The sequence below is a fragment of the Odocoileus virginianus genome, chromosome 2 (assembly GCF_023699985.2).
Source record: "Odocoileus virginianus isolate 20LAN1187 ecotype Illinois chromosome 2, Ovbor_1.2, whole genome shotgun sequence".
Taxonomy (NCBI): domain Eukaryota; kingdom Metazoa; phylum Chordata; class Mammalia; order Artiodactyla; family Cervidae; genus Odocoileus; species Odocoileus virginianus.
The window spans coordinates 29,561,873-29,581,937 of NC_069675.1; the positions used below are offsets into that span (position 1 = coordinate 29,561,873).

Sequence of the window (20,065 nt, forward strand, 5' to 3'; positions counted from 1 at the left end):
TCCTTGATCTGCATCCTGTCTCCTTTTCTAACCTCGTCTCTTAAGAAGCTGTGTGTGCACATGCATGTGCATACCCAGTCGTGTCTGACACTTTGCCACCCCATAGACTGTAGCCCACCAGGCTCCTCTGTCCATGGAATTTTCCAGGCAAGAATACTGGAGTGGGTTGCCATTTCCTATTCCAGGGGATTTTCTTAAACCAGGGGTCAAACCTGCATCTCTTCTGCCTTCTGCATTGGCAGACCTGTTCTTTACCTGTAGCTTGCCTGGGAAGCCCTGAAGAAGCAGTAGTACTGTACAGTTCAGAACAGGCTCTGGAGCTAGACTGCCCGGGTTCCAGCCTTTACACAGCTTTTACCAGCTGCGTAAACTGGTTCCAGCTTTTACCAGCTGGGAGAGTTATTTAACATCTCTGTTCTTCAGTTCTTCATTTGCCAAATAAGGACAGTAATCACACCCCCCTCACTGGATTGTGCTAAAGGATTAAATGCTTTAAAACATGTAAAAACTTCAGGATAATGCCTGATACCTAGTAAGTACTCAGTGACTGTTAAAGATCCTTATAATTATCTCTTGCAAATACTTTGTGCAACCCTTTGGTCACATGAAAAGACTTGTGACTCTCAGAACAGGTTTTACTGTTTTTTCCCTTTGTCTTTGAATGTGTTGTTTTTTCTTCCCCCTTCTCCCTCATTTCTCTGGAGAATTCCTCCTCATCTTTAAAGATAATTGTCTCTATGAAGCCTTTCTTGATTCTACACCTCTAAGGAGTTTATCACCCCTCCTCTCAGCTGCATTTACCATTGTAATTCTCAAACTAACATGGCCATTATGTGATGATACATGTCTTATTTAATAGTATATGAAGCTATTCTTTAATAACCATGAAGGCAGGGGACTACATCTTGTTTATGTCTGCACTTTCAGTGCTTCACACAGTTTTGTCCCAGAGTATTCATTCAATAAATGTGCTGGAATGAATAAACCAGGGTGACGCTGGCTTGGGAAGGGATTGTGAGGCTGCAGGAACAGTGGATGATACAGTATGACGCATGTGTGTGTGTGCTCAGTCACGCCTGACTCTCTGTGAGCCCGTGGACTGTAGCCCAGCAGGCTCCTCTGTCCATGGAATTTTCCAGACAAGAATACTGGAGTGGGTTTCCATTTCCTTCTCCAGGGGATCTTCCACTGAACCCTCCTGCCTTGGCAGGCAGATTCTTTACCACCTGGGAAGCCCCATGATGCATGTAGGTTTAACAAATTTTCTCTTTGCCCACAGTCAGCTAGTATAATCTTGAAAGGTGAAGAAATGGGCATGATTTTTCTGTCAGGGTCATTACAAATATACATTTCACCCCAGAGTTTCTCACACATTAAAAGAGCATTTTTCTCAACTCTCAAAACTTCTCATTTTCTGTAGAAGGGAGTGTGTACCTAATACAGTTACTGGATAAAATGATATATTTGAGCAACACAACTACCTAAGGGAAAGAACATAGATTTCCAAAAATGGGAAAAGAAATCTATGATGTGGGACACCAAAAAAGGTGCTAGCATGTCACAGAAACCAAACTGAAACTGGAAAAGTACTACTGCCTCTCACAGGAGACTGCATAGGAAACTCACTTGTTTTATTATTAAATATACCTAGCATATTTGTTTGTCCTCGTCCCATGCACATCAGTATAATTATCTAATTTTTCAATCTTTAAAGAGGTAATGGTGGTTATCAGAACGATGAAGGACCTGGGAAAAACCCTTCATTTTACTGGTAAGGAGACCGAGATTAAAGGAGGTGAGGCCATGCCCCAGGTCCCTCAGCACTGGGCACCAGTGGCAACATGAGGTCTTCATATGCATAGTCCAGGGGACTTTCTCCTACTTCACCATCTCTCAGGGTTTTTCAAGGTGTGGACCTTGGACCACTTCCATCAGAATCACTAGAGTGTTCATTACAATGCAGATTCTTGGCTTCACTTCAGACCCTGAATCAAACTCTCTAGGGACAGAGCCCAGGAATCTGCATTTTAAGCAAGTTCTCCAGATGATTCCTACAAAATAACAACCTTTATTACATCACATGAGAACTTTCCAACTATTGTTGCCTTAGTTTCCTTTACTACGTTCCCCTTATCAAAATAGCTCCAGCTGCTACTAGAAGCACTAATTTAAAGACATTAAAAATTCTGCCATGGTTTCTAAATAAACTTAAATCACTAAGAGATCAAATAGGTTTCCTTTCCCACTCCCCTGGTCCTTTTCTCTTTCTTTTTTTGCCCTACTGGGCGTCCGTCTAGGTTTTTCTCCCTGGTGATTTGTCTTTGGAAAGAATACCTATCTGTTGCTACTTACGTTTGTGCCCCAGGATGGCTCCTGAGGGCATCAACATGCTTATTGACAAAACCCTGCATGGAGCTGTCTTTAGTACTGAAGGCTGTGCAGAGAGTGTGAATGGACTTGGATGGGCTTAGCAATATTGAGTCAGAGGAAGGAGAAACAGTAGCACCACTGCTTCAGCAACAATCAACAGACAGGAAAAAAGACAGGGATTTCAGGAGGACAGTGGGGCCAACCAGAGTGGTAAGGACACCAAAATACCTTAGGGAGAGCAGATAAGGCTAGGCTCTAGCAGATAAGGCTGGTTCTAGAATTTCTGAACTTCAGGGGCTCAGGGATAGCAATCTGGTGGGAAGGGAAGGAAGGGGATTTATCACAAGAAATGTTTTCACACAGAGCACACTCTTTTTACTTAGATTATGTGTTAATTTTAGGTAGTTCTGGGGGATGCTGAAGACTAGAGGACTTGTATTAAAACAGTGTTAAAATAGCAGACTCAAGATTGGATGCGTGGAGTGGTAGGGGCTGATGGTTATTGAGACTGAGCTAAAGTCTCCCCTCCCCTCCAAAACACCCTTTGATGGTACCACTGACTATACCCAAAAGTGGTTTCCTACTGATGAAAAAAACCCACATGATTGCCAAAGTGTTATGTAGAAGGTGATAATGGAGAGAGTATTGAGAGAGAAGAGTGGGAAGGGTGAGGAAAGGGAATGCTGGAGGATAGATGGTGTCAGACCTAAATGAAAGGAGAAAGTAAAGAAGAATACAGACTATAATATAAGGTACCCTAGATACTGTCACAGTCTTTAAAAACTCCCTTTACTCTCATGCTTCTGAAAGCCAAATGATGTTTCTATTGTCCCTTACAGTTGAGGAAAAAAGTCTCAGAAAAGATAAGTATTGTCAAGGGAAACCTAATGTTACAGGAACATTAGTGCCAAGAATTCATATCCAAGTCTGAGGAGCTCCAGAGCCCAGAGTCCTTCCATCATACCACTCTGTGCCTCTATATATCTTGCAGATTGATAGGAAAAAAAGAGAAAAGAAAAAAAGATACAGAAGAGAGAATGGAGAGTGGCAGGGTACTTTAGAAGGGCGTCTGGTTTGGTTTTGTAGCCTGAGGAACATGGAGGAGGGGCTGGGCGTGGAAGGGAAGTAGTAACACTTGTAAATCACAGTGAATGTGGCATCGGAACACTTCTGAGGCGTGCAGCTTTACAGTTGTGCCAAGTGTCATGCCTTTGGGTTAAATTTCCCCCCGAGGAACCAGCATATTAAGTTATAATTTATGGCCTTTTCTATTTTAATGTGCCTTGACTTACTGAGCCTCATTCTAGTATCAGCGGGCTTCCCGGTGGCTCAGAGGGTAAAGCGTCTGCCTGCAATGCGGGAGACCTGGGTTCGATCTCTGGGTTGGGAAGATCCCCTGGAGAAGGAAATGGCAACCCACTCCGGTACTCTTGCCTGGAAAATTCCACGGATGGAGGAGCCTGATAGGCTACAGTCCATGAGGTCGCAAAGAGTCAGACATGACCGAACAACTTCACTGGTTCCTTTACAATTGAAGTTATATGAAATGCCAAGGGAGTAGAAAATTTTTTTTTTTTTTTTTAAATCAGGGGCTTCCCTGATGGCTCAATGGTTAGGAATCTGCCTGCCAACGCAGGGGACACAGGTGTGATCGCTTTCTGGGAAGATCCCACATGCCACGGAGGAACTAAGCCCCTATGCCACAACTGTTGGGCCTGTGTCCCAGAGCCTGGGAGCCGTGACTGCTGAGCCCATGTGCCACACCTACTGAAGCTGGTGCCTCTGCGAGCCCATGCCCTGCAATGAGAGAGGCCACCACAACGAGAAACCTGCCCACCACGAAGGGCAGGCCCCGGTCATCACAACTAGAGAAAGCCTGACTAGCAACGAAGACCCAGGACAGCCCAAAATAAATAAGTCTTTTAAAAATATAAGTCAGTAGAATAGAAATGGAGTGCCCATTCAATATGTGTCAGTGATAGTGTGAAGTCTAAATAATTTTAAGCTCTAGAGCATAATGATCAAGGTGGCTAAATCTCTCCGAAGGGAAGTGGCTACTTCTAGAAGCTGTCTACAATCAGTTAATCTTTGTGGAATGCTGACCACATGGCTAGTGAGAAATCCTTACAAACGAGGCTATCATTAAACAAGCCCTTAGTGACATCAGAATATCTGCAAGTAAAATTTTAATTTTGGAATAGAATTTAATATGACTGTAAAATGAATATGTAGGTATGTTTTTACAAGTATTTTTTTAACCAATTGAAAGAGATAATTGATCACCTGGAATGCCTTGTAAAAAAAAACCCACACACACCCCGTTTTAAAGCTATTAAAACATGCTTTGCAAACATGGCCCCAACCAAGACTTTTATCAAAAGAAAATTGTTGGCACTGATAATCATAAGGTGCCCACAGAATAAGACATGGCTTCCCGAGTTACCTTACATGCAAATACTTACAGTGTTTCATTATTTGGTCTCCTTGCTGTGCTTTCACATTGTTTGGAAAAGTTTTTAAAAATGGAAAATGAAAAATTCTGCCTGAAAGAGGTAAAAAAACAACAACAACAAACTGTTGAGCTTTTGGTCTTTAAACCTGATCATGTCTGTTTACGCTTTGTTCATCCAAATTCTTTCCCTGTTACACCAGCGTGTTCTGCACCATTGTCCTAACTGAAACACTTCCAGGGGAGAGAGTGAAGCCTTCTGAATTGTCATTAGAGTGCTTCCAGCTTAGATAAAATGCTTCTGAATGCTAAGTGTTTTGTGTGGGCTCTAGAGATGAGAAAACTTAAATTTGCCACATTGAATCATGGATTTTTCAGTGCTCATTAAAAGATAACTTTGTGGTATATTAAGGTTTGCTGCTCACCACTCTCCTCCCCACATCGGCCTTGATGAACAAATAACCATTCAGAGTTCATGGCTTTGAGTTATAACTGGGGGTCTCTCTTGAAAAGATTTAAAGATTCTGGACCTGGCTTTAAAATGATGTGAATTTTCAGCCTTTTTGGCTTATGTGCAGAAATATAATGTGGTCGCTCCCTATTCCTCCATCTTTCCCTCTAAGAAATTTGGCCTGTGGAAAGGGGTAAATGTCAAGAAATTAAAAGAAGGCTATACTTATACTCCTAAGATGAAACCACAGAGAGGCACAAGGGAAAACTGGATGAAGGAACAGAGAAGAGAAGAGCAGGCTGTGAGAACTCCAGCCTTTCCTGAGGAGAAAAGAGAAATGAGGTAATTCAAGATGGGCATTTCTATTTATCATTCTTCTCCGGCATTAACAGGGCTTCTCAGGTGGTGCTTGGGAAGATCCCCTAGAGGAGAGCATGGGAACCCACTGCAGTCCTCTTGCCTGGAAAATCCCATGGACAGAGGAGCCTACAATTGTAGCCTACAGGTGGCTACAATCCACAGACCGACAGGACTGAAACGACTTGGCACGTTAGCAACATTAACAAGACAGTCCCTTGTAGGAATGACTTTGTGTAAAAGCAGGATGGTGGAGAATATGTAAGGACTATTGGACCTACTGGACTCACTTTCAGAAATTACTCAGCTTATTATTTCGCTTGTGAGAGAAAGGGGGAGTGAGAAAGAGATTGTGTGTGTGTTTGATGCTGACTCTGCATCTGTTACTTAGAGATACTCCACATGAACCAGTCTACAATTAACAGGAAATGTGGTTGTTCTTGGCCTTCAGTTCTGTCTACTCTCTGTCTTTTGGAATTTTAATCAGAGACACCAAGGAGAGTTTGGGGGCCATCTGCCTAGGCAGCTGTGTGGGTTATCCAGGCTCCGCAGCTGCAGGGCAGAGGGCTGACCCAGAGTTTGCACAAACATCCACTGGCCCAGCTTCATGCTCTCCATCCTCACTAGCATCCAGAGTTTCTGACTTCAGAGATAGAGAAGGAGTCAGATGAAACTTGCTGTTGACTGCGTTACCCTTTCACTTAGTACCGGCCCACAGTTGTGTAATGCCCACCCCCCCCCCCCCTTATTTTTTTTTTAACCCAGAGGTAGTAGTCTCTTCTTTCATCTGCTGGAATAAAACACCCCTGAATTAAAGCTTTAACATGTCAGTAGCTTCAGAAGGGATGCAGCCTCCTTTCCCACAACAATGGAAGTGTCCAGAATCAGCTTTATCCTAAACCAGCATCTGTATTGTGTGTTGTCCTAGTTCTCTCACCAGCTTTGCTCACTTATAGCCCATCCTCCACCTTGCTGCCAGACTGCTACTTTACAGAAGCAAATCTGAGTGATTCTGTTTTGAATTCTCCAGTGGCCCTGCATCCTCTAAGCGACATCCTTACACTCAGAGCCCGTCATAGCTCACCTCTCCCTGGTCTCTGCTCACGCATCCTCCTCTCTGTGACCATAAGTTGTCTTGTTCTGCTTTTTCTGAACGACTTTCATTCCATGGTCTCTTGCCTTTGTGCCTTCACAAAAGCTATTCCATCTTCTTGGCATGCTTTCCCTCACACCTATCTAGGTAACTGCTACCTGTTCTTCAGAGCTCAGCAGAAGTCACTTCCTGGGGAAGTCTTGCATAAGCCCCGTTGCCATTTAGAAATTCTCCCTGTGTTCTCCCAGAGTACTATGTTCTGTTCTCAGCTCTATCATAACATTTGCCGTACTGCGCCTAAGTATTGGCTGTCTTGTGTGTTGTCCCCAAGTAGCTGCTCGTGACTCTGATGGTTGGGATGAGCTCTTACTCATCTTCGTAGCTTCAGACTTTTGCACTGTGTTTTTCTGGAACGCGGGGAATACTCAGTTAATGTTCTCTGAAACTCAGCTAGTGGCACACAGCTTTCTGAGCACAGTGAATGGCCTGTCTTCTTGGTTACCCCCAAAACTTCAGGTAGATCCATACCTCCCTACCTATGTGAGGTATGAAAGGGGTGTACAATGATAACATGTGCTGGTTGATTAACTGTAAATAGGTTGATTCCAAAAACAGTTGCATCCTGGTGTCACTCTCTTAATGCCTCATCTAATTAATTGTATGGGAATCTTCTTAGGCTGTATAATATTCTTTTAGGGCGATGTTTTTCCAGCTGTGAGTTGTGACCCATTAGTGGGTCATGAAAGCAATAAGGTGAATCAAGACTAGCATTGAAAGCAAACAAACGTGAAATAAAATAGACAAGAGAATATCAGCGTATGCTGGATAACCAACATAACCAACAAGGTCCTACTGTATAGCACATGGAACTCTGCTCAATGTTATGTAGCCGCCTGGATGGGAGGGGTTTTGGGGGAGAATGGATACATGTATATGTATGGCTGAGTCCCTTCACCGCTCACCTGAAATTATCACAGCATTGTTTGTCAATCAGCTATACCCCAATATAGAACAAAATTTAAAAAAAAATAAAATTATGCAAAAGAAAGAAAAAAAGAGAATATCAGTGTATCACATGTAAAACAGTTAAGTAGTGCTCTGTTTTATTTCAGTTACATGTGTTGTGTTTACTGGGTTGCAATGTGAAAAAAGCACTTCTTTGTATGCATTACAGTGGGGAAAAAAAATCTGGAAGCGAGTGCTTTAAGGAAAGAATAAAATCCTTCACACCCTGCCATTCCATTCTGGACTGAAGTGAAGTGAATTAATTGAATCAGTAAGACCACCCCCTCCCCTCAACCCAGCACTGGTCACAAACCCACAAACCAGCCAGGAGTTTCTGCCTTTTCCATTCCCATACTAAGCTAATCCTTAGGGAGCTAGGATTCTGTTCTATAATAGAAGACAGTCTTCTGCCGGGAGAGAAATAGCTTTTTAAAAAAAGCAGTGAAAACCTTCTGTAGTGTTCTGAGTCTTTTTTTTTTTTAAACTAAAGATTAAGACATTAGGTAAAATTGACCTTATTGAGCCTACTTCCCCCACTTCTTTAGAAATGATGCTCTTTGATAAGGATTAGAGCTAGTTGATCTTTGAGATACCAGTTTTGTACTTCATTTTGCAACTGCAATTATAGCCTGATTTAAGGCTCTAATTGAATTAGCTCAGAATAAGTGATAAGGGTCTTTTAGCTGCAGGTTGAATCGACTCTTTGGAGTCAGTTTTCAGGAGGACACGGGACAGTTCATTTTCTTCTTGTCTATCTGGGAGTGACCCCATGACTATGGTGCTGGTTTAGAAGGCAGGCAGTAAAAGGGCAGGGAGTTGCTGACCAATTGACTATTTTCAAATCTGAGTTTCTGCCACAGCTTGGCAGGCTCTACCTTTTGTTTTTTTTACTTACTCTTTTGTTGGCAAGTTCCTAAAAGCACAGCAGTGGCTGGGGTAAGTCAATGTGGCATCTAGGAGGTTGGTAAATTTTTCTCTTGATGGCAGTTTTTTCAGAGAATAGGATGATGTGGCAATTAGTGTCTGAATGGACTCTAGCCCATAGCTAGGCAGGGCCTGCAGTTTAGTGGAAGAAATATCCCTGAAAAGTCAAAAAAGAGAAAGGCTTACTTATTTATTTAATATATTTGATTCATACAATGAAACTTTGTCTCAACAATAGCATCATTCTAGGTTCTGATTCTCTGATTCAGTCACTCTCATTAAGATATGAATTCAAAAAAGCTACGTTGTGTTTTTCCTTATATTCACCCCATTATCCATTCATTAGAATTCCCTCTCTCTCCTGCTTTCTTTCTCCCTCCCTTCCCCTCCCTCCACTTAGCCGAAGTAAAACAACCACTTGCTTTATGGTAGAGCAGGCACATGCGGTGACATCAGCTTTTGTGCTCTACCCCAGGGGGAAGTATTTAGGCCTTCAGATGCCTCTCTCTTTGTTGATCAAGCTCCACAGAGTAGGTTTTCATGAAGCACAGGCTGCTTATGCTATTAAGAGCCACTATGTGGCATTAGCCATCATCGACCTTCTCTAAAGGCAAACTGGATTCATCAGTCCAAAGCAAGTGAATACTCAGTCATGCAAGCAGAATTGTGTGGAAAGCTCAGGATTTTTCAAACAAGGTCCTGAACTCCTTAGTTTTTCTAAACTTGAGGCAATGTGCAAGAAAACTCTAAACAAATTAAATGTGAGAAGGAAGAATCAGTGGGCATTTAAAAATCCTTCCCGTCTTCCTGCTGATACACTCTGAAGATTTTCAGGCAGCACAGCCCCCTTCAGCACCATGACCCAATACTTAGTGCCCAGCACATGGGACAGAATCAGTGGGTGACTGATGGACAGATGAACTTGACACCATGGCGTGATGACTAGGGTTGGTCCTTGGTGGAGCAATCAAGGTGGCAGAATTTGCCTCGGGATGGCAGACTCTCACTGCTTTTCTGCCCTTATTGATTTAGGTAACCAGTGTTCTCATTCTGTTTTACAGAGTTATTCTCTTAGATGTATTAGGGATTGAGTACCTGATTCTTTATAGGACTGGTGAATTTTTTTGTTTTTATTATTTTGGAGTGTAAGTAATATGTTTTAAGTTAGGATTCTATAAATGGCAAGGTCTTATTACAAAGGAGTAAATCTCTGATGATAGATTTTCAGGTTCACTGAGTGACTCGTGGGGGAAATATTTTGGGGGTATGGATGGGAGGAATGTTTATAGATGTCACTTAAATCCTAAGGGTATAATGCAGATAGTGATTTGGGTAGTAAGAGACCTAACCCTGGTCCCACTGTTCTGAAAAAGTCAATGTAAATGCCTGCAGGGCTCACAGTCGCTTCTAAGCAGGCAGGCTGAGCAGCTTTTCAAGGGAAAACTGTCATGCTGAGTGTCTTACAACCATACTCATTCATTCTTGTACCTGACCAAAGGCAACTTTCCTTAGCCGTTCATTGCCCAAGTAGGTGGCCGGTTTGCTATAAGAACTCTGCCTGTAGGGTGTGCTAGACCGGAGTACTTTGAATACAAGACATGTAGACAGGGACCCCTATGGTAGGATGGCAGAAGCTGAGAGACAGCAGAGAAAGCAATGAGCAGGAGCCATGAGGAAGTAGAAATCATGAGGTTGAGTGGAGAATAGAGAAGAAGTAGGATTGATGATGCCAGAAGTTAGGGAGGGGAGAAAGTCAGGAATTTTGGTGGCAGGAGTTAGGATGTCAAGAGACTCAGGTTAACAGGAAATAAGTAGAGTCAGATTGGTGATAGGAGTTGATAGTGGTGGGAGCTAGGAGCCAAAGGAAGTCAGGAGTTGATAGGAGAGGAGAGTTAGGGAGGAGTCGGGAGTTGAGAGTGGCAGGGGCTAAGAAGTCGAGTTTGGGGCTTTTAATGGGGGAATATAGAGAAGTAGACAAGATCATGAGTAGATACTGGCAGGAGCTGGGGTATAAAGAGTAACTGGGTCAGTTCATTCCTTCCTCTCATCAAAGCCTTAGAGCCGCCTCACCTCACTCAAAGAGTAGCCGTAGGCCCCCTGACCCGGCTCTTGCCACCTCTCTGTCCTGCTCTGGGTCCTTCTCCTTGGCTCTCTCGGCCACACTATTCCCTTCTTTGTCCTTCCAACATGTACACATCCTGCTCACTTCCCTCCAACTGGAATGCTCTTCCTGCTGATACCCACACAGCTTTTCTTCCTCCTTTCTTTCAGGTATTTGCTTAAATACCACTTTTTCAGGACAGTCTTCCCTGACCATACTCCTGAAAATACTAACTGCCCCTCCTGAGAACTCTTCGCCCAGCCAGCTAAGCTTCTCCACTCCACAACCACCTGGTATAGTACATATTTTCTTTACTCATTTAATCCTTGTCCATCTTCCCCACTCTATGAAGGCAGACATTTGTCTTTTCTTACTCACTTGCCATTTCCCTGATGCCTAATTCAGTGCCTGGCACATAGTATGTAGTTACAGTTATTGGAAAAATCAATGAATGAATGAATAAACAGATGAACTGTGCTATACTGCTCGCTGTCTTTCTAGTATTTTTCTCATTTTTAATAATTATGTTTAATAATTATGTTTAAGTTGATTGATGATTGCTTTATAATATTTGTTTGATTTCTGTCATACATCAGGAGAAGGTGCTGGCACCCCACTCCAGTACTCTTGCCTGGAAAATCCCATGGATGGAGGAGCCTGGTAGGCTGCAGTCCATGGGGTCGCTGAGAGTCGGACATGACTGAGCAACTTCACTTTCACTTTTCCTTTCATGCATTGGAGAAGGAAATGGCAACCCACTCCAGTGTTCTTGCTTGGAGAATCCCAGGGACGGGGGAGCCTGGTGGGTTGCCGTCTATGGGGTAGCACAGAGTTGGACCCGACTGAAGTGACTTAGCAGCAGCAGCATACATCAACATGAATTAACCATAGGTATACCTATGCCCCTTCCCTCTTGAAACTCCCACCCCCCTCCCACCCTTTCCTACTCCTCTAGTTTAATACAGAACCCAGTTTGAGTTCCCTGAGGCATACAGCAAATTTCCATTGGCTCTCTATTTTACCTATGTTATGTACATGCTTCCATGCTACTCTCTCCATTCATCATAATACTTTTCTCATTTTAAAGTCATGTGCCTGTTTATCACTTTGCCTGTTTATCATTCTTTCCCCTCCATAGTGTAATTTCTTTATAGGGCGGCAACCAGAGCCCACCACTGTCTGCAGCGTGGTGCCTGATGAACAGGATGTGTTCAAGCCGTGCTTGAAGGCCTTAGTGATGGGGTGCCAGAGTAGGAAGGAGTGGGCTGGTACCTCTGCGGAGAGGTGAGGCAGCCTCCGCTGTTGGAGCTGCGACGTGTCTGGGGCCCTGCTGCATTTCTCCCTGAAGCCTGGCTGCAGCTGCGCTTGTTTTCTATAGGATGTTTCTGGCTTCCCAAGGTGCTGGTTCAATCTCCTGTTCCTCTTAATGTTCCCGTGTGTCCTTATGCTCAGTGCCCGTTAACTGAGGGAACTGGGCCCTGATCCTTGCATCCTCAGACAGCCTGACACAACGGCAGCTCACTCAACACTAATTCTCATGGCGGGTACCAGGGAACACCGACCCCTCTGCCGGCACATGAAGAGGCCCGCCGTATCTGATGCTGGCTGAACTGTGTCTCACCCAAATTCATAGGTTGAAGTCCTAACACGCAGTACCTCAGAATGTGACCTTAACTGAAACAGGATATTTCCAGAGGTAATCAGATTACAGTGAGATCAGGAGGATGGGGCCTAATCCAATATGACTGGTACCTTTGTACAAAGGGGGAAATTTGGAGACAGAGAGAAACATAGAACACCCTGTGGAGACTGAGTTCTGCTGCCACAACCAGGAGCTGCCAGGAGCCAGGAGGGGACTGGCACAAGTCCTTCCCTCTCAGCCCGCAGAGGAAGCAGGCTTGCTGACAGCCTCGTTTCAGACTCTAGCCTCTAGAGCTGCAGGACAGTGCAGTGATGTTGTTTCAGTCCCTAGTGGGTGGTGCTTTGTTATGGTAGTCCTTCCCCATGCAGAGACTGGTTCCCCCACAAACCCAACTGGGGATGATGCGACTGGACACCCTGAGCCGGCCTGTTGGGGTGCACCGGGCGGGGAGGGGAGGCAGCACCACTGTACTCACAAGACGCTAGGCCCCGTGGCCCCCCGGAAGGCATCGTTGTGCATCTTCTCCAGGTGTGCATTTTCCTTTAGCTCCCTGTGGGGAAGGACAGGGCCCTTAGAGGAGTTTCCAGCTCACATGTAACCAGTCAAAGCTGTGTACATGCATGTTTGGAGCAGCCCATGTATGTGGTGCTCAGGGGTAGAGGCGACAAGGAGGGGCTGTAGGTAAAATGCAAAAACGGCGTTCTTGTCTTTGGCACAACTATGAAATCTTGGGTGTTTGGCTTTGCCCTTTCCCTGCGGTTTCCCCCTCTCTCAGGGGAACCCTTTGTCCTACCACTGAAAGCACTCGCTCCTGCCCTGGAGCTGTGCACGTTTCCTCCACGCAGCTGGGCAGGCAGAAATGCTGCTCCAGTGTTCAAGGCTGAAGGGTGCAGGTGCGGCGCGCTCTGTACCAGGCTGTCAGCCATCGTGACCTTGGAGAGCTCAGTGTTCATTTATACTGAAGTTTGCAAATCTTAAAAGAAAAGTAGCATCCATTCAAAGCTACCCCCTTTCATCATGTTAATTGGACTTTTTCTTTCAGCTGTGCATTTCTACTTGGGCTTCCCAGGTGGCGCTAGTGGTAAAGAACCTGGTTGCCAATGCAGGAGCCAGAAGCAACTGGGGTTTGATCCCTGGGTCAGGAAGATCCCCTGGATGAGGGCATGACAACCCACTGCAGTATTCTTGCCTAGAGAATCCCAAGGACAGAGGAGCCTGGAGGGCTGCAGTCCATGGGGTCACACAGAGTCAGACACGACTGAAGTGACTAAGCATGCACGCATGTGCATTTTTTGGTGGGTGACAAAGGGGGAAGAACAGCTTGTATAGAAAATTGCCTCCTACACCAGTCTGGGCTACATGTCTGATCATCAGTAGGTATGTGTGTTGTAGGCAAAGAAGGGTCGAAGGCCACTGCTCTTAAGGAACCCAAAAGCTGCAATGTGAGTAGCCGCCTGAGGGCTTCTGTTCCTTTTAGGGCTCCCCTGGTAGCTCAGATGGTAAAGAATCTGCCTGTAATGCAGTAGACCCGAGTTCGATCCCTGGGTCAAGGAAGATCCCCTGGAGAATAGCTACCCACTCCAGGATTCTTGCCTGCAGAATTCCACAGCTTAGAGTAAGCTTCTCAGGACCAGCTTGGCCTGGCCCCACTGAGTAGCTCCCATCTGGGCCCTGACGGTGGTGTCTCCAAGCACAGGCCCCTCTGGATGGATAGGGGGGCTGGGAAAGGAGTCCCTGGGCTCAGACTTGCCAGCTTACTTTTGATCACTTTTTTCCTATAAGAGATGGGTTTCAAAGAACTTTCTGGAAAACCCTGGACAATGGGTAGAGTGTACATTCATTTTTGGCATGATGATTGTGAACACGGGATATGATTCTTCTAGTAGCACTGTTTCAGTGGTGAAAGAAATATACCAACACCCACTGCCCCTGCCTTGCAGGATCCTTTGTAATCAGGCAGCTCATCTCATAGCTTTACATCTTCTTTATCATCTTTCTGCAAGACTCCACATCACCCTTGCCATTTAAAAACTGCAAAAGCCCCTGCATTTCACCCATTGGTGGCTGTTTTCCATATGCTTCTACTAAGCATTTTCCTTGGGAAGCCTCAGCCCTTTCATCACAGTGCACCCGTCTGTCTCACATCGTCCCATCCCCTGGGTATATTTCCACTTTCAAAGTGATGAGGTTGTCAGAGTCAATTGCTATTTAAAATCTAAATCAAAAGAAAATTTCCTTCCCAAACCTCCCTGGCTCTTCTTCCTGATTTGGTTTGTTTTAATTATGTTCGGTTGTGGTCATAAATCATTGAAACCAGGCTCTGTGAGCAGATAATCCTCATGTCAGCCAGGTCAAATTAATTGTTCAAATTTTATGACAGCTTTTCACATGTTTTATTAAAACTCGGATCTTTCTGTATAATGATAACTCTGCATTATGTAATTCAGCCAAAAAGAAATCAAATTTATCTACCACGTTTTCCTGGAGGTCCTTTTGGGAAATCTGAGTGGCATGGCCGTCTAGATATGAGAGACACAGGCAGGCAGGATGACCTTTGGTGGTACAGTGGGAGAACCCCCAAATTCCAGCCACAGCTTCCCTAATGGGGGTGCTCAGGGAATGGTAGGGAGGGACTCTGGGACCCCTGGAGGTATCTGAGGGTAACCTTCTGAGGTTGCTCCCCTCCACCATATCTGCCTTAGTAAGCAGCATATTTGAGGACTTTGTAGCGCTCTGGTGTCATCATTCTGGACAGCTTTGGACAGGCCTGTACATGAGGAAGGTGTCAGAAATGGGGCTGGATTGTCTAGTTGAAAAATTTTGCCCAATTCTTTTGAAAACGACTCCCTCTGCCCTGCTCAAACCCTTCAGTGGGTCTCCTTCCCCTCAGAAGAGAATTCAGACTCCTTCCCGTGGCCCCTCGGTCCTGCTGCCTTGCTCCTGATACATCTCCATGATCATCTCATCCAGTGTCCCTCTTGCTGATGGCCCTCCAGGCACAGCAGGCTCCTCCTAATCCTTGGAGCTTATCAACTTCTTTTCTTGCTCAACTCAGGCCCTTTGCACATGCTGCTCCCTCTTTCTGTAATGTGCTTCCTCTCATGATTGCCGGGGCTGACCCCTTGTCATCCTTAAGACTCAGCCTAAATATTATATCCTTGGTGAGGACTGTCCCTGAGCACCTAACCTAGGGTCAGTCTCCTCACTGTGATTTCTCAAACCTCAGTACTGAGTTATTTCCTTCTCGGTATTTATCACTGCCTGCAATGAGTCCATTCATTTTTTGCCTTTTGGTCCATCTCTTCTGCTAGAAACTTCATGAGGGCGGGGGCTGTTCCCACTGTACCGCTGCAGACCCAGCCCTTAACACCGCGCCTCGTATATTGGCGACGCTCAATAGGTGTGATGTGTTGAATGAATAAATGAATGAAATAGGTTTGTGTTCTTGGCAAACTGATTTGTGATCTTGGTTTCCTCTTTCTTGAAACTGTGAGGTATGGGGCACTCATACTAATGAAACTTTGGGACTTTTTAAGTCCACACCCATTTCAGTGCCTCTCAAGGGGTTGGCCAGGACCTCCCTCCTATGTCTTGCTTCCCCTCACCTCCCAAAGTGTACCCTACTGGTTACCTTCTCGCCTCTGACTTTGCTCTGGCTTCTTTTCCTCATCTATTGTCTTCCCTTAATTTTATATTCAGTCCTCTTATTTTTCCTCCTTGTACAGGTGACCTGGGCCACAAAGGACTTCACGTATCCCCTCTCCTCAGGTACTTCTGACTTCTGTGTCTGCCCTGGACTGCCCCTTCCAACCCTCTGCCCTTCCTGCTAACCCATCCACCAACCTTCCCTTAGCAGCCCTCTCATACTTTCTACCCCAGGACTTTCAAAGGCTTGTTTTCTACAGCAGAGAGTCCAAATTCTTTACCCCAGCATCGAAGGTCCTTCCTGCTTTGTCCTTGATCCACATCTAGGACTTTTAAAATCCTACTATTTTCTGGGCTATGAGCACATCCTAAGCACCTTCCTCTGGGCTGTTCTTGTCCTCTGAACATAGTGCATTTTCCTTCCATCTCTGCTTGTCCAAGTTAAGCCCGGCTCAAGGTCTGTATCTTTCATGAGGCTGTCTCTAATTCCCTTCTCTTCTGCTCCTGAAATTCCAGAGGACTTTACCTCTCTCCGGCCAGGTGCCATACTTTGCCTTGTTTTAGTAACTGCTTTGTGTACAGTTTGCATACCATTTAGGAGTGTTTCTTCCTAGGCTGTAAACTCCTGCAGGGCAAACACCAGGCCTTAGTCATCTTCGTTTCATCTCAAAATATAGCAGGTTCCTTCATACACAGCTGATGCCTGGCAAGCACTTGTCAATACCAATATGAGGCATCTGGGAGTGCTGTGCCCAGAGAGGATAGGCCTCTGATTTTAATTCAGCAGAAACAGATTCAACTGGCCAGAGTGAAACCCTCACTGAATTCAGGTCCACAAGAAAATGAGGAAAAATCTACTCCATGATAGGAAGGACAACTTTTTAAAAAGCTGCCATTTCTTGAGCACATAGAATGTGCCAGACCTGTGTTAAGTGCATGAGAACAATCATATTTAGTATCATTCATTCATAATTAACTATGTAATGTGACAGATAATAAGAGAGCACCTACTCTATGCTAGGCACTGTGCTAAGTACTGAGGATACAACACAGAGCTTTTCATTTTGGTGGTGTATCCTCCATATAAACATATTAACAGCTCTATTTTATGGATGAAAACACTATGGTTTAGAGTGCTTAAGTAACTTGCTCAAGATCGAGGTGATAAATGATGGAATTGGAGTTTCAGTCCCAGTTAGTGACTTTTAGATCTGTTTTCTTAGCCACCAAGCTACATAACATGGTATTAATATAATAAGGTCTTTAGTTAATATTTATCATTAAAGTATATAATATATTATATATAAACTTTTGCTACTCAACTTCAGACTGGCAGCATTAGCAGCTCTAGGGAGCTTGTTAAAATTTCAGATTTTTCAGGCCCCACCCTAGACCTACTGAATTAAAGTGTCTGGGAGTGGGGCCTGGGATCTGTGTGTTAACTATCTCCAGCTATTCTTATGTTTGTTAAAGTTGGAGAAGCACTGGTGAAGACCATGGTTTATACATGAAAAGTGAAAGTGTTAGTCATTCAGTTGGGTCTGACTCTTTGTGACCCCATGGACTGTAGCCCGCCAGGCTTCTCTGTCCATGGGATTCTCCAGGCAAGAATACTGGAGTGGATGCCATTCCATCCCCCAGGGATCTTCCCGACCCAGGGATTGAACCTGGGTCTCCCACATTGCAGGCAGATTCTTTACTCTCAGCCACCAGGGGAACCCAAACTTATACATGACTTATTAATGGTAAAAGCCTTTTCATCTGTTTGCTTTCCTCAACTTTGGCTTTAGTTGTGCCTTTCACATGTTGTTAGGTTTTACTCTCGACAACTGTAGGGTGATAGTCATCTTCCTCGGCACCTGTTATGGTTCAAGCAGCGCACCCCTGCCCCCGCCGCCCCACAAGCTTTGTGAATGAGCCACTTTTTAAAGGAAAGGGGTCACAGAAAGAAAGAGAGGCTGAGGACAATGAAGGAAGCAACGGGGATGCTTCTCTAGAGTTGAAGGCTGTTCACACTGGGGACCAGGGAAGGGTGTGGGGAAAATGCAGGGCTCCCTCACCTTGTGGAAAATGAGCTCCTTACCCACCCCTGCCCCCAGCCCCCGCAGTAGGGAGATGGGATTCTGTGTGGGCCTGTTGAGGCTGATTAGGCTGGTAAATGGCCTTATCCAACATCTTTGCAGTGGGGCCAGGAGGAAGAATTTCTTCACTGAAATCGTGCTGCCTCTAACACACCATCAAGCCAAGTGAGGGGACTAGAGAGGGGGGCTGTGAGATGGAGGAACCTAAAGCAGGGTGTTGAATATTTCAGCAAACTGTCAACTTCAATGTATCCAGGCTGCATCTGTTTTTGATATCAGGGTGCTCTGGGGTTTCCAGTCAGCCAGTTGCCTAGTAACATGCATGCTACACTGAGGACCAGGCACTTGAAAGTTTATTTTTGTCCTGAGTTAGTTGCTGAAGATTGATTGTGATCTGGTAGCCAGAGTAATATTTCATTTTTATTCATAAGCTGGGGAAACACGCACATACTTACAGGGAAATCAGTGTTGTCCCATTGAATGCATGACTTTGTATTTCTTCAAATCCATTTCCATATAGTTTTCTGAAGAGGGAGGAGAGAGATTTTAGAAACGAAAGAAACATAGTTTGGAATCACACATTCTTCTTTCTGTGACATTTATTACTAAGATAATTACTGGCATTTACAATATCTAGCTCAGTTTTTCTAACATTTTAGGTCCTCAGGGCCTACTGAGATAAGACTGTTTCCTTGCTCTAGTTTACTTCCACCTCCACCACCAGGACCACTACTAATTTGTTAAATGTTTATTAAGTGCCAGATAATGATCATTATGCTGATCACTATCTGGCACTTAATAAACACTTAATAAAATATATGCAAAAAATTCTGCATATATTTTATGATTTAATCCTCATTGTCATTCCCACTATTCTGATCAGAAACCTAAGCCTTCATGTTGCTGTGTAACTTGCTTAAGGTCAGAGAAAACAGTGGCAGAACTGGAACTGGAGGCTTGGGCCATCTAACACTTAAGTCTTATCTCTGGTTGTCCAGGCCAGTGTGGGTTTTCCGGATCACTGAAAGCTGAGGGCAGAAGAAGGCTCCAGTACTGAGTTACTGTTTCTTTTTCTTAGATGAATCTGTGGTGTTAGTGTTAGCCATATTTTGTTCCACAACCAAGATTTCAGTGTCTGTGAATAGTTATTTAAGACCCGTTGGATAGTGAAATCAATTTAGTTGGATGCAATCAGCATTTAACAAAATGAAATAGAACAAACCGGAAAATGTTAGAGTATGTTGCATGTAATCAGGGTAGTACTGTTTATGACGTTTTGTGCCACCATTGTTTATGTAATGTACATGAAAGTATACGTATACATACATATATATTAGTCTGCCCAGAGCAAGACTAAAGACTCCTTAGAACACAGATGCTGGGAAATGTTAGAGCCAGAAAAGAACTTGGAGAGGAGCGAGGCGCATCCTTTCACTTTACAAAGAAGGAACGAGGCTCAGAGAAGAACGTGGCTTGTCTAAAGTCCACAGTTGGTGGAAATGAGACCAGAATACACTTTGACTGGGGCTACTTCTGGCACATCAGTTTTTCTGGTTGATGTGCCTTTTCTTCCCTGAAACATCCACATGGCCCCTCTTCCTCCTCCTGTAGAACTATGTTCAATGTTATGTTCTTGGTGTGGCCCTTCCTGACTGCCCTATTTTACCACCCTTCCCTTCCCCAGCATTCCAGCATTCTCCCTCTCCCTTCTCTGATTTACTTTATCAGCATCTGACTCATGATTATATTGTTGTCTGCCTCTCCCAGCAGAATGTAACCTTTATGAGAACAAGAATTCTGATTATTCTGTTCGCATCTGGGAGGATTACAGTGAATATATGTTCCGTGAATTGAATGGACAAATGGTAATATATAAGATGAATTTCTTAGTGTAAACCATAGCCAAGCAAGTTTGAAAGCCACAGTCTCAAATGGAAATGTTTGTGT

The 20,065-nt window shown here is 44.5% G+C and overlaps 2 protein-coding genes across 4 annotated transcripts in view; one reads left to right on the forward strand and one right to left on the reverse strand.

Moving 5' to 3' along the window:
• Window positions 1-20,065, forward strand: part of GTF2A1L (general transcription factor IIA subunit 1 like) — a 94,328-nt gene that overhangs the window by 50,803 nt on the left and 23,460 nt on the right. The gene's annotated exons all lie outside the window — the stretch shown is intronic.
• The window catches only part of LHCGR (luteinizing hormone/choriogonadotropin receptor), a 61,969-nt gene that overhangs the window by 4,474 nt on the left and 37,430 nt on the right, over window positions 1-20,065 (reverse strand). For all 3 annotated transcript variants that reach the window (XM_070478056.1, XM_070478049.1, XM_070478060.1), the window contains 4 exons: window positions 18,574-18,642; window positions 12,868-12,942; window positions 8,621-8,806; window positions 4,833-4,913 (listed from right to left, as the gene is read on the reverse strand). In XM_070478056.1, the coding sequence (XP_070334157.1) occupies window positions 4,833-4,913; window positions 8,621-8,806; window positions 12,868-12,942; window positions 18,574-18,642 (411 nt within the window). The remainder of the gene's footprint in view (window positions 1-4,832; window positions 4,914-8,620; window positions 8,807-12,867; window positions 12,943-18,573; window positions 18,643-20,065) is intronic.